At 32.4% G+C, this 15,322-nt stretch overlaps 1 protein-coding gene across 7 annotated transcripts in view; it reads left to right on the forward strand.

Moving 5' to 3' along the window:
* Nucleotides 1-15,322, forward strand: part of LOC143222750 (ral GTPase-activating protein subunit alpha-1) — a 191,441-nt gene that overhangs the window by 38,540 nt on the left and 137,579 nt on the right. For all 7 annotated transcript variants that reach the window (XM_076449694.1, XM_076449687.1, XM_076449691.1 and 4 more), the window contains exon 9: nucleotides 3,183-3,402. In XM_076449694.1, the coding sequence (XP_076305809.1) occupies nucleotides 3,183-3,402 (220 nt within the window). The remainder of the gene's footprint in view (nucleotides 1-3,182; nucleotides 3,403-15,322) is intronic.

Raw genomic sequence — 15,322 nt, forward strand, 5'->3', positions numbered from 1 at the left:
TTAACTAAATTGTCAATGTAACTCACTAAAAGCTCATGACATTTTAAGAAAAAGATGCTTGTGGAGAGAGGGTTAAAGTAGTTGTTTAATTTTAGTACACTTATTTTTAACACTGTAAATACCAAATACTCCAGAATCAGTTCCCATTACAATACACATTTGAAAGTCTTATGAGTTTTGCTTTGTTTAGGTAAATAGATCATGTAAGTTTTGAAAAAAGTACAGTAATGAGAGAATTTGGAGAAAAAGATGATTATGAGTTCTGTACAGGAGGCAACTTTGAAATAACAATAGAAAATGTATCTTGAAAACAGTTCCTTTGTGTGTGATTAACATACTGGACTGTGGGTCTGAGTGTTTATGGTTGGCAAAAAAAAACAATCTTTTGGATGTGGATGCATTTTTGGGTTATAAGAGTGTCTGTAAAATATTACTTTGTGATTAGACTAGGTAAATGTCAGAGCAACTTCATTTATATTATTTGACTTTTGCTTAATGTGTGTGGGATAGATCAGTGATATTAAATATCCTAGCATGTTTACATTGCTAGAGAGTGAGACATGTTCATAATTTGTCTTGGTTTTAACAGGTATACTATGTGGCTAAGTGCAGCTGTGAAGCAATAAAACTAAATTAGCCCAGATTTAAAAAGTGTTAGTTTCGGCTGTAAGAATAAGCAGTACAGTATACCCTCACCTATTCGCGGTTCCCCATTCACGGCCCCGCATATTCGCGGGTTAGGCTCTTAACCCTATCTCATCGTATGCCGGTATACCAGGCTAGCGTCATAACGTCATAAAAATGAATGCTCGGTAAACCGGGTTTTTGTAGGTCATAGAGACTAAAAGCACTTTTCGAGGGTATGTCTGTATTTACTCTCTCAAGCAGTTTTATCGATTGACGTCTTTATCAAACAATTATTACTGAATTGTACTGTACTGTATTATTATTATTACTGAACTGTGCGTTACTGTATTTATCTGTCTAAGTTTGCCTTTAAATTTGTTCCACTTTCTGTCAATTCTAATACATGTGTTGTACGCATAGAAAATGATTTTACGGTACAGTAATACAGTATGGGTAACTATACTATGTACGTTTTTTTTTGATTAAAATATTGTTGCAGTACAAAATTAAAATGTGTTTACATTATCATTACTACATTAGTGAAATACATAACTGCATGCAATATTACTACATTATTACTGTATTAATGAGTAAGAGTGTCTTTAGAAAGTGTCTGGGAAGCATTTAGTACCATATATAATCTCATACATAGAAGTTTTAAAACTGCATCCAATATTTGCGGTTTTTCGCTATTCGCGGGGGGTAAAGAACGTAACCCCAGCGAATAGTGAGGGAATACTGTATACTGTTCTGTTACAATATGCATTCATTCCAGAGAGAGATAAAAAAAAAAAGGGCACTTAAAACTTATTACATATTTTTCAGATTTTCATTTTATTTATATTGCTGAATTTGCTACAGTTAGTGTTAGGGTAGAGAAAATGACAGATAAAGTATAAAGTTTTACTGGAAAGGGACTTTATATGGTTTTTGAGGTTACACAAATAAAATATGAAACTCTGAGATAAAAATATTTCTATTCTTAACATGGAAATCACCTTGCAATCAGACAAGTCAGATTGACTTAGTGAATTTACAGAAAATTTTACTTAAAGTTTTTTATTGTTTTTTTAACCCCGTTGTTACAGATATCTTTTACGATGTTCTAAGAGGTTTTTGTGACTTACATTCAAAAGTTTCTTCATTTAGTTTTTGTTTGTTATATTAATTACTATAGCACATAACATTGTGTTGTCTACAACCAATAGAAAACCAAGATTTTCACATATCTTGTGATATATTGTATGACATTTGCTGAAGGAGAATTGTCAATTTCTCTGTTAGTACAAATTTTCTTCTTACAGGAAGATAATGACTAGCTTGGATGAATTTGTTATGTCTTTTGTTGTATAGTTAGAAACCCAGATAAATTGTGAGAGTTAGGGGAAGTTGTCTACTTTTTGCATGTTGTTAGTCTACGTTTTTGTTGCATTATTTAATTAAATAAAAATTATTAAGTGCATTACTACCATTAGTATACAAAGTAAGGTTAAGTACCAACAACAATCAACAGTAAGAAAAAAAGAAGATTTGGATAATAAGTTCCTGTGTTTCATATTTATTCTTTATTTATTATTATAAAACTGAATAAATTGTAAAAATTGGGATCTCTTTAGTTCAGTTTAGACTGGGTAAAATAAATGATAAAAATATAATAAACATGTTTTATGAGGCATGCATGTGAACAGCTTGTTTAAATGTTAGGTAAACTTTCATATTCCCTTAATGATTTAAAACTAACAATGGTGCAAATAGTAGTGAGATACAGTTAAAAGGGTAATAAAATAAAATGAATTTCAGGTAAATGAAAGTAGTTTCATGTTGCAATTTGAAGTCATTCAATAAAGAAAAAGTAATTTAGATTTATTTTGATATTTTCTGGTGGTTACAAGGTTGGTCAAATTGATAAATTTTAGAAAGTGAGGGTAGAGAAAATAGATAAAATCTATTTTTATTTAAAACAAACATTTGAAATGTTCTTAGGAGGATTTAGAGAATACACAAATAATATCCAAGATTTTTGAAATGAAGAAAAGTATTTTTGATCTTAATATGAAAATCACTTCACACGGACTATTCAAAACAAATACTTTATGTACCTGGAAAAATCTTTAGTAAAAATACTCTATTAAAAAATGATTTTTTTTATGTACAAGATCCTTATAATGTGTACAACAAGCCTGTCAAATTTTGCAAAGATACAATGTATTAAGTGCTTGTTAGTCAGTCTTATTCAGCCACATCTGTAATCATGTTCAGAGAAATACATTTAACGCTATACAGTTCATTCAGTATTTAATTTTCAGAATTGCGGTATGACATTTGTACTGTACTCTCAACATCTATTTTTAAACTATTCTCTTCATTGAAATATGGTCTGTGACTTGATTTCAAAAATACTATTTTTTCGTATGCGATTGAGACATATTCATTTATTTTGTTAACTCCTATAGGCTTTATTTAATGTAAGAATTTTATATTTGAAATCTGTTATTTCTCACCTATTCTGTTATGTAAGAAAAATCATTTTTAGCTGATATAATTTTCTTTTTTAGGGCAGATTTGAGAGATGGTACTAGTGATAAAAAAGTTACTTTATTGACAAATGAGAGAGATACTGGCTCAGCCGTCAACTTAATGTCAGGACAGTTGAGTGAAAAAGAGTCTAACACTACTGTAGGTGCAGATGATATTTCTTTGGAGTATAATATTGTTCAGAGTACACTTTACAGCAGCCGAGAAAATGTGAACCTAGTTCATGAAATTTTCCGACAGGTAAGTTTATGTGGTTTTTGTGGTTATGATGCAACGTTTATTATTGGTAATGTGGATAAATGACAAAACATAAGTAAGAATAAGTCTTTTTTCTTTTTTTATATATATCTGTAAAAGATGTTGAGAGTGCTATAGAAACTAATGTAGTATTGCAATGGTTTTACAAAGAGGTGAAACATTGTAAAAAATAGCATTTAAATCAATTTTTCTTGCCAAGCAAACAAGTACTTTCTTATACTGATGAATTTGGATCTTATTGGAAAAGATAGCTTTGGTGAAAGAAATCAGAACAAATATTTACTTGAAGCAAAAGATGTAATGAAATTTTTTAAAATTGCAGTTTGACGATCTTAATGCAGATCAGTGATATAGAGATTAGATAACTTTTTTCATTTATGCTGCTTTTAATTTTGACTACTTTTAGGTTGCATTATGTACTTGACTGTAATTTCTTTAGGATATTATGCCATTTAATATATGTAACGTAGTGAGCTTACACTGATTAATTGTACTTAACCAGCTGCTAACTAAACAATTGGCTTCACAATCAGGAAAATATTCAGATATCTGTATCAGGGTCCAGACATGCTTTTGTATAAATCCAGATCTCATGCATGCACTTGTGCTATTCAAATTGCTAACTGAGAACACGCAGTGCTACTTCGCTTTTCATCTGAAAAGTGCATATCAGGTCACAATTTACCACTTGATATTTGTGCTTCATAAAAATGTACTCAGTGGTGCCACTGATGTTACTCAATAATAGTGGTTTTGCTTTGTCATAGTTTTGTCACATGCCATAGGACTCTTTAGCACTAGCCAAAACATAGGCTTTCCTCCCTCTGATCATTGATTTCTGTTACGGAATGTTTGACACTGTGCAATTCAAAAAAGTAGTGTGGCACCTTTTCTAATTTCAAACTACCAATCACATGAACGCACCTGGTTGACAGCAATCTGTTGCTCTTTATTTTATTTTTTATATATGTTATTTAGTTGTTAATTTATTTATTTTTACTTTTTTCCTAATATTTCATATTATTATTATTAATATTATTATGTATCATATCTTTGCAAAGCACCCAGTGTAAATAGAGGTGACTGCACATTTAACTCTCTCAACCCAGTATGTGTACCCTCACAAAATTTGGCAGATTTTAGTAAATATTACATATAATTTGTACACAGTTTTTAATGAAGTATTTTTACTAAATAATTGCCTGTGAATATATCTATTTTTTTTCTTGACTAATTTGAGTGGAAATTGAATTATAAATTGAGATTAAAAATACTTTGTCTCAAAATCTGATATTTCATTTGTATAACCTTAAAGACCTCATAAATAAATAGAAAAAAATATTTTCAGTAAATCTTCATATTTTATCTATTATTACTTCTACCCTAATAATATATTCAATTCTTTAGGCAGTAGACAGATTATTAAAATATAAGGAAAAGTTTTAAAATCAGAAATAAAATAAGCAATGTGCCAGCAACTGCTTGTTGTGGAGTTACAAGTGTAGAGGATGACATTTCGAAAATCTTCCTCCTGAAGGTGAAAAGCAGAAGAGTTTCAAGAGGTCATTCTCTACACTTGTGTCTCCACAACAGGCAGTTACCATCTATTCTACAAAGTTTTATCACAAATGCTCTGCCTGAACAATTTATCAAAGCATCTGTGCCCTTTTTTTGTTGTTATTGAGTGCAAAGTTTCAACTACTAATCATTTCACATTTATTTCATACTTATTTTACTGTCAGTTACTGACATAAAAATCTGCTGAAAACAAAACAACAAATCACTGCTCATGTTTACAAGACACCATAATATGATATACTTGAGAGCAAGAAAGTACGTTCAAATAAATAAGTCAACTTCAACTCTTCTTCTAGAAAACAACGTGGAATTTATAAGCTTATGTATCCTATAGTGCTTATATGAGAATTCTCCAGATTAATAACATTGCACTTTGAATCTGTGAAAATGTGTTTTTATTTAGTTCATAGTTCGTTTAATGAACATCACACTGAAAATATATTTCTTAAAGATACTTACCTTCTCTCAAACTTTCCACTTGTTTTCTCTTCTAATGGTTTCCTTTATTATGCTTAATCTTAAAGTGAATGTTGGATTCTCTGCATAGAGGGAGTCAATTGTGATAGGATGGTTTGTTACACTCCTATTGGTGGAGGATTGGTGCATACTAATTTGTGTGCTTAAACATAGTTGAACGAAGTAATACACCTGTACAATTAGGTGGGAGTTTAAAGGCTAGTGGTGACTAAAAATTTGTGCAGTGAAGGCAGTCAAATAAAGAGTAATTAACTGTAAATGGAAGTTTGTAGAAAATTTGACATGAAGCACAGTACACTGTCTACAATTTTGAATAAAATGTTTGTTTTGAAAATGTATGAACACAACAAAACTGAACCAAACTGCATATGCATCTAAGGATGGCTGGTATGGGTATTAACACTTTTACTAATAAAGCAGAGAACAATGTTTCAAACTTCTTAGGTCATCTTCAGGTTAACACACACACACACAACCCCCCACTTAAAGTGGATTTTACAAACTGCATATGTTTCCAGTTGTCAAAAGTGTTGAGCAAGTATTGTTAAAATTAGTTACCAATATTTTATTAATATTCTAATCAAGAAGCTCATGCTCCAAACAAATGTGGGAAAAGTGGGACAAAAACTGAATCATTGATATCAAAGCCAGCAGTGGTTGGTTGGAAAGATTCAAGTCTCAACATGGTATCACCTTTAAACTGATGTTTGATGAGGCTGCTGGGTGTCAGTATGGTTATTTGCACTAGTCAAAAGCTATGCTGCAAGAGAGATTATTTAACAGTGATTAAAGTGGGTTATTTTTGGTTTAAACTTGTCATTTAATGATGACATTATTGCTTCCTTACTGGAACAACAAAACAATAACTCAGGTGAAGATGCTTCATTATTTTCCATTGTTGCTGAAGAAATGCCTTCAACATCCCAATGCCATGGATTGTCTAGTAAAACTATACAATTACCTCCAGTCTCATGAAAATGTTCAAACTAACCTTTTAAAACAGTTGTCCCAAATTGAATTGAAGACAATGTTCTCTACACTGTATTTCTGTCACTTTCAAACCAAGATTATAAAATTCATTAAGTAAGATTTTGCCTTTTCAAGTGCAGTAACATAATTCTGTCTTGAGGTATTGATGCTCTAAATTTTTTGCACGAGTTATGATGTGTGAAAAGATAACATTGCATTATGAGGCATTGTAATTATGGAAGTCATTTTTGTTTTGTGTGATAACTCCTTCTAGTGGCAAATCAGTTATAATGAAGTACTGTTATAGGGAATTATTTTGCTGAGTCTCTTGGTTTTTATAATATCAAGGCTCAACTGTAACTGTCTAAAAGGTCAAAACATATGCACTCTTTAACCCTCATGAAGTGATGGGGTTAGTATATGTAAGAGGAGATCAAGATGACTAATTACTGGTTAACACTAGAGCAATAGAAATGGAAGCTCAGCTTACCATAAATAATCTGGAATATAATTGTACAAATTAATCCATTTTAGCTATAATATTTTTAAAACTTAACTTATAATTAAATAGTAAATTTTTAACATTTTTAACTATAGTTATTGTAAACAAAAGTAAAAAAAAAGTCTTAACTAAGTGTAAGCCAGGTGCTGTTTTGGCCAGACTCAAAAATATTTTTGTTTGATGTAAACTTTACCTAACTTAAATGTGGGTAGATAGGTAAATATATATTTGTTTGTTTTTTCAAATTGCTTAGCAAAAATAATTTTGTAATTACCACTTAATACATTTAATCAAGAATACAATTACTATCAACATTTATTCTATGAAGAGAATAACAGAAAATTCAAATTCATTTTCAACACACAATTGCTGGCTGATACTTTGATTGATAAAATCGAATGTTTCTGACAATATTATGGTTTAATCTTCTGTTTTATCTCATTCATAAAGTAAGTTTACAAATACATGTGAATATGTTTCCAATCAGAAATTTTATCCTAATCCTCAGTCTGCAAAAACATTGTAAAGGGCTCAGCATGACCAGGTGGTTAAGGCACTTGACTTGTAATCTGAGGGTCGCTAGTTCGAATCCCTGTCACACCAAACATGCTCGCCCTTTCAGCTGTGGGGTCATTATAAAGTAATGATAAGTCCCACTATTCATTGGTAAAAGAGTAGCCCAAGAGTTGGCAGTGGGTGGTGATGAACTAGCTTCCTTCCCTCCAGTCTTACACTGCTAAATTAGAACAGATAGAACAGATAGCCCTTGTGTAGCTTTGCTCAAAATAAAAAAAAACAACAAACCAAAACAAACAAACATTGTAAAGACTTGTGTTAGCTATGATGTTTATGTATGTTTGCCAATAGTAAATTCTCTCCTGCCAGGCCAAGTATTTATTAGTTTAGCATGAATGACTCAAAGAACAAGATAAGCCTTGTTGTCAAACCTTTAGTGCATTGACCAATAAGCATTGAGCTCTCAATCGATAATAAGGTGATGCTCTCCCACATAATTGTACATTTCCAAATAAAAACATTTTGACCGTAATAAAATAAAAATAACAACTTTTAAATTTGGCAGCTTTTCTTAGAAAAGTCAGAATATTGGTAGAAATTGGTGAAAATAAAAACTTCCTGCATCGTGATGTGAAAACAAATCACTTAGAAGAATATCTTGGCATATTGGTGAATATAAAAATAGTGCTTTTAAACACTGATTACAAGTCAAATTTGGTAATCATCTGTGTAGATTACTAGTTAACCCTCATTTAAAGTTTTGGTATCCTTATGTAAAACAATACTGATTTGTTGAAAAGGTTTCAATGGAAGGTGCCATAATAACATGAGGGAGAAAGGGCTATCCTATAGGGACAAGTTAAGACCTCCACTTTATTTTCTCTTTAAGAAATAATGGTAAAGGGTGATCGAAGGGTAGTTGACTTTATTATTCAGTAGAATGATAGGATGAATGCCTCTCATTTCTTTGTATTATGTTTTGAAGGTAATCGAAGGAGAGGATGTAACATTAGGCATGAAAAACATCTGGCTAGACTCCAGCTAAAATAATTTCACTAAATATAAATTATTTTTCTCTCATACTTACTTGCATTCAAACTATTAACAAATTGAGTGCAAAGAGATTTTCATTTCAAGAATAAAAATGCTTTACTTTATCTTATAATAGTTTTCATATTTCATTTGCATAATATCTAGAACCTCCTAAATGGCCCCTCAGTGTGGATTCCTGTACGTGGTGAGGGGACCTCCCAGGGAAGGTTCTGCTCTTTCAGGTTACCTCCTTTGGAATCTAAACATCCACCCACTTGTTTGCCTTGCGTGGCGACCCTTGAAGGGGAGGAGAGGATCCTGGTAGTTGAAGGGTCCAACCCAAACACACCACATTGGCCTTGAATTTCTGTAGACAGGAAGCCTTGGGGTGGCCCCCTTGGGTCAGTCAGCTGGTCCACTTGGGCTAGGGTTGGCCAAGTACCAGTGTTGGATGTTCTCAATAGGTATTGTGGACATTGTATCTGATGCTGGTGTTTGGGTATAGTGCTCACAAAATCTTGGTGTTGCTGCAGTGTCCTTGTTTGACATTGTAGTGTGTCCCCTCATAGGGTGGGGTAAGTGAGTGGGCACCAAAATATTCCTTTTTTATTATGGATTCTCTAAATAAAAACTTAAATAGTGAAAAAACAGCCTATAGGTAAACGACCATGTCTTGAAGATTCTGAGCAGCAATCTTCAACATCTGTAACACCTGTTGTACCTCATTTTCTTATCTTACATTCTCTTTCAGACAATCCTTTAGGGCAAATGTCTCCCTTTTTCATTCAGAAGGGACTAGAGGGACTTGCTTGCTCTCCAAAGTCAGTAAAGAAGCTTTGATCTGGTGACATATTGGTGGAAACATCCACATCTCAGCACAGTGAACTCCTCTTGCATTTAAAGGCAATTGGGGATGTACCTATTGAGGTTACACCTGATGCTACTTTGAATTAATCACGAGGAGTTATTGTTGAGAGGGAGCTGAAGAACGTTCCCAAGTCGGAGATTCTTGCTAGTTTCTCCACTAAAGGAGTTTCTGCAGTGAGGCATATCTCCACTTGCAAAGATGGAAAACAATTCTGACCAATATCCTCATTCTGATATTTACATCACCACATTCACCTGCCACCATCTAGGAAGGTTATCTTAATTGCAGGGTACGCCCATTCATTCCAAACTCTCTCCGATGTTTCCAGTGTCAGCAGTTCAGTCACTCAAAGACGTCATGTCGTGGTTCCTTGACGTGTGCTTATTTCGGTGACAAGGACAGTGATGCATATGAGTGTCAAATGGACCCTCATTGCATCAGTTGCAATGGCTCTCACCAGTCCTACTTTTTTTTTTTGCTCTAAATGGTTGGAAGAAAAAGAGGTGCAGCGTTTGAAAACGATTTATAATATTACTTATCCTGAGGCTTAAAAGTTGCTGGCTACTTCATCTCGGATGTATGCTGTTGTACTTCATTCCACTATTACAGTGGGAGAGCAGACGGACCTCTGTGTGCCTCCAAACGAATCGTTCTCAAAACAAATGAAAAGTGTATTGACCTCCCATGGTTAAAAAATTTTAACACCCATCTCTGTCCCTTACATACATTCCAACAAATCCCAAGATCCACTTTCTTTGGTTCCGGGTACAGATATTTCCTCAGATACATCTTATTCTCCCAGCTCAAGATGCTAAATGATCATTTGTTCACATCTTTAGTCACATAGAAGGTAAGCAGTACTCAAACTGCACTATTTATGCTGACTCGCTTAGTTCTCTACTGGCACTGGAATTGCTTCACATTGGTTCACACCCTGTTCTCATTGATATTGAAAACCAACTGGTCCATTTCTCATTAACATCTACTTCTATCCAGTTTTTCTGGATACCAGGTCATTTTGGCATTCACGGGAATGAGCTTGCAGAGACGGCAGCTAAATCTATCTGCTGTAGCACTATCACCTCAGTGCCTATTCCATACATGGACTATGGTCCTGTATTCAAGGCTCAGCTCAGTGCCAGTTGACAGTCGATTTGGAGTGAGCAATGGGAAAACAAGCTTTTCCAAATAAAACCCTATATTGGACTTTGGCCATCTAGCTTCCATAAGGTTCAGAAGGAGGAAGTTGTTCTAACTAGACTATGCATTGGTCACTGTTTTTTAACTCATCGTTTTCTTTTATCTGAAACTGATGCACCAATGTGTAGTCTATGTAACACTCAAATCACTATGAGCCACATTTGACTTTATTGCCATCGTTACGACTCTCAACAAGGACACCATTTTAAACATGTTCTGTCCCAAGGTTTGTCCATAACATTAGATAGTGTGATTGGTGATGGTGACACTGTCCACCTTGATAAAGTTTTTAGTTTTTTAAAGGCCATTATTCTTTTTAATGTCATTTAAGTGTTTTATATTTATACATTAAACCTTTTTTATTGTGGTTCCCTTTTAAGAATCATAATCTCTCTTGTTCAATTTGAAATTAGAAAATGGCCATGACGTCAAAATACTTGAAACCAGGACTGGTAAGGCCAACTTCAGGTGACTAATGCTGCTGTTTGAACTACCCATTTTTAACTACCTGTTAAACATCCTGAGAAGTTATTATTAAAATTTTGCTACAAGTCTTTCAAAACTCTTATTACTTTACTTTTTGAAAATGGCCATAACGTCAAATAACTAGGTACCAGGACTGGAAAGGTCAACTTCAGGTTACTGACAGTGGTTTTTGTACTAACCTGTTAGCTTTCCTGGTGAATTATGATAATTACAATTATGCTACAGAAAGTCCTTTACAACTTGTATTACGGTAGTTTTTCTCTTAACATTGTAGACTAGATGTGAACATTGGTTTTATGCTATTTATGTTTTATTTTAAACTTTGTTTTGTTTCACCTTAATTTCCTTTTACGAATTTTACTAAATTTAATTTAAACTTTCTGCTGGATATTTGGTGCAGATAGTCTAGCTGCTTTGTGCCATAAAACACCAAATCAACCAACCAACCAATCCTAAAAGGATATCAGAAGTTTATAAGATAAATGTTTACATTTTAGTTTTCAATTTCTTTACCATATCACAAATTCTAGGTATTATTATCAATGTACAATGCAATGAAATAGTTGAAATTAGGAAATAGAAAAAAATACCTTTTAATTTTTTATAGAATATTTTTAAAGATATTTTTGTTAAATTCTTTATCTCTGATCTTTTTACATATAGCTCTTTTTTCATGTTTTATTTTCCTTTCTTGTCCTTTATCATTTATTCATTATGAAACAAGTTAGTGGTGCCCATCAGGCACATTACAATATCTCTGGTGGAGATGCAAAACCCTTTGGCAAATCTTTTGTGCAATGTGTAATATTGTAAACCAGAGAAGTGATGCAAAGTATGATGTGTATTTTAAAAGTGCTTAAACTTTTTAATTATGCATTTAGAACATAACTAATACATAATTAACTAAAATTTAATTGTATGATATAAGTAATATTTAAACTGTATGTCTAACTATAACATATTTGGGTAATAAACAACCATAAGTGCTGTAGTCAGTCAAGCAACCAACAATACTACAGTCATTTATGTGTATTCTTTGAGGACAACTGCACACCATTTTCAAAATAACTGTTGTATTTAGATTAAAGTGTAAAATTACCTCTTTCTAATAGCTATCCACTTTATCTGACATCTTAATGTAGTTTGTAAAGTCTTGGCTATAATCAGTGGTTGACAAAATTTATTACTTGTTTTAAAAAGTTTTCTAGAGATCTTTTTTGAATTAAGGGACTTAAAATTTAGAAAACATAAAAGTTAGAGTCATAATATTCTTTATAATATTACTTTTATTCATGTACATTTATAGTAAATGTGTATAAATTTTGAATATAACACAGTTACTTGTACAGGAAAGCATTTGAAGGGGTAACCATTGGGAAAAGTTTAACATGTATCTTCTGTTGAATGAAAATAAGAGGTGATCTTACTGAACTGTACAAGATTATTTTGAAAATAATAGGATGCCAGAATTCAAGAGTAAAATTTCTCTCTCTTTTTCTTATGCCAGTGATACATATTTGCATATCTCAAAAATACCTGAATATTACCAACAAAATATGCTTCAACTCTTTACACTTCTGCAAAAGGGCCCAGGGAAGGTTCTGCATTATAGTATATCTCAGAGTGATTTTATTTTGAAATCAAAGAAATCAAATATTCCAGACCAAGCCATCACCATTAGTACATTACCACATGACCAGCTTAATTATACAACTTTATGAAAATATTCTGCCTGTCAAGTTGTATGTGTGAAAAAGCATATACATTATATTAACCCTATGTATGAAGGTGGACCAAAATACAAGTATTGACCTTTGTTATTGTTTTTTTTACAGAGTTGAAGTCATAATTATTACTTTTATTACATATGTAAGTAGGGTTGGCATAAGAACAGAGTTTTAATTTCTCAGTTTTAAAAGGATTATTTAAAGAAATTCTTATTCTTTGCTTTTGAGTATTACATAATGTTTGCACTTCAAACTGCTCATTTCAGATCATCTTTCTGTCTTTATATGGTCTTCAAAGTTACTTACTAATTATACACTTAGTTACTGAGTGCTGAAACTTAAATATATAGCTTCCAGGCCATTTGTTTTATTGCAAGAAAAAAAAAAAGAAATAAAATCCACATGTCATATTCCTCCCATCTTATTCTTTATTTCAAGTAATTTGAATCATTATCTGGTATTTGCTACTGGATTGTTTATAACAGAAAGTGTAGTTGGTGTATCCAAGATTTGTTAGGAGGATAGCTCATTCTGTTACTTGTACCGAGGTATTTGGCTTCAGTTTAATTTTTGTGATTTTTTTTCTGCTTAGAACAGGGGTCCCCAAACCTTTTTGACTGTTGACCCCTTCATGGAATCCTTGACCTTTTATTGACACCTCATTTTTTAAAGTATAAAAAATTTATAAGTCATAGTTAAAAGAAGAATAACTTAATAAAAACATATAAATAATAATAATATATTATGATAAACCTACTTTACCTTTTTATTGATCATCTGACATTTTTAATGGGAGGGATGTGGTTGATTGTTTTTGAGAAGAGCACTAATATTTGGTTGTAAATTGATGAGTTTTAGTATTAACTCACCATGCTCTTCTATGTTCAGTTTGTTTTTCTGCTTTGTTAGGACTGAATTTACATGGTTAAAAGGAGCTTCAACTACATAGGATCTTGGGAATGCAAGTAAAAAAGGGTTCACCACTCCAAAAAGTTTTAGATACTTATTGACAATATTTACATAACTCCTAAAGTTGCTGAAAATCATATTTTTGAACAGTGATTTAACTTCAAGATCCATGGAAAATTCAATGAGTTTATCTTGTAAATTAGATTCAATAATTACTTTTTCTATTTCTGAATCAAATGGCGTAACAATCCAGTCAGGTACATGCATTTTTTTCCAAGTCCTCAAAGCTCACTTTAAAGTCTTCACTCAATTTTTCAAGATGCTTTACATATATATCAAGTCATCATCAGAAATAATTTGGTCTTCATCTTCCAGTTGCCATAAGTTTGAAAAGTACTGAAAATTTCTTTGTAGCAATGAAGATTTGAAAAGCCTATTTTGACTTGGAAGCCTAAGAGGATTGTTTGGGTTTGAATTATTGTTACATCTTTACCTTGCAGATTGGTCTGTCCCATCATTAAATTTTGAATATAGGCCTGCCAAATAAAAAAGATGATTCTTATTCTTTTTCATCTTGTCACATAGAAAGGAATCCAGATCTGTAAGAAACTCTACAGTTGAGTCATACAACTCAACAAGCCTTTTCAAGCAAACACCTCTTGACAGTCACCTCACTTCAGTATGCAACTGTAATTGGTGCACCAATTTATTAATTTTTTCACTAGCTTGGCAAACAGTCATGAATTAAGTGGATATGCTTTAATTTTATTTATGGATCTGATGCACACCTTTAGAGTATCATCCAATTCGTCACTGAGATTTTTTGTCACAAGGTGGTATCTGTGTAGTACACAGTGAATATTACGTACATTGGGAACCTTTTCCGTAAGAAAGATAGCAAACCCTCTGTACAGCCAACCATTGAAGGTGTACCATCTATAGCAACTGCAGTTATATTGCTGAGTAGAATATTATGCTTGTTTAAATATTCCTCCAAGCATTGAAATATTGTCATCCTTTAAGATACCTTGCAAACAAAATTTATTTTGAATTTGACTAAAATACCTCACATAAACCAGGAGAATGTTTGAACTACCAAAAGTTGTTTCATCAAGTTGGACAGAAAACTTACAATGCATAAGCTCAGATGCCAAAGTTTCTTCCACATCTTCAGCCATCTCTTCAGCACATCTTTGAACTGTATTTGCACTTAAAGGTAAGCATTTGAAAACAGGACCAGCATCTTTATTCATTGCAGTTTTAATCACTACTTTAATTGATGGTATTATGATCTCCTCTGCAATGGTATATGGTTTTCCTTTCTTTGCTGTATTGTGACAAATATTATATGATGTCCTTAACTCTCCTTCATTATTAACCTGAGCAGGTGCTTTCATAAATGACATTATATTTGGTCAATTTTTATATTTTTCTTTCAATGGTATATGGTTTTCCTTTCTTTGCTGTATTGTGACAAATATTATATGATGTCCTTAACTCTCCTTCATTATCAACCTGAGCAGGTGCTTTCATAAATGATATTATATTTGGTCAATTTTTATATTTTTCTTTCAATGGTATATGGTTTTCCTTTTTTTGCTGTATTGTGACAAATATTATATGATGTCCTTAACTCTC

Source organism: Tachypleus tridentatus, chromosome 8 (assembly GCF_004210375.1).
Source record: "Tachypleus tridentatus isolate NWPU-2018 chromosome 8, ASM421037v1, whole genome shotgun sequence".
Taxonomy (NCBI): domain Eukaryota; kingdom Metazoa; phylum Arthropoda; class Merostomata; order Xiphosura; family Limulidae; genus Tachypleus; species Tachypleus tridentatus.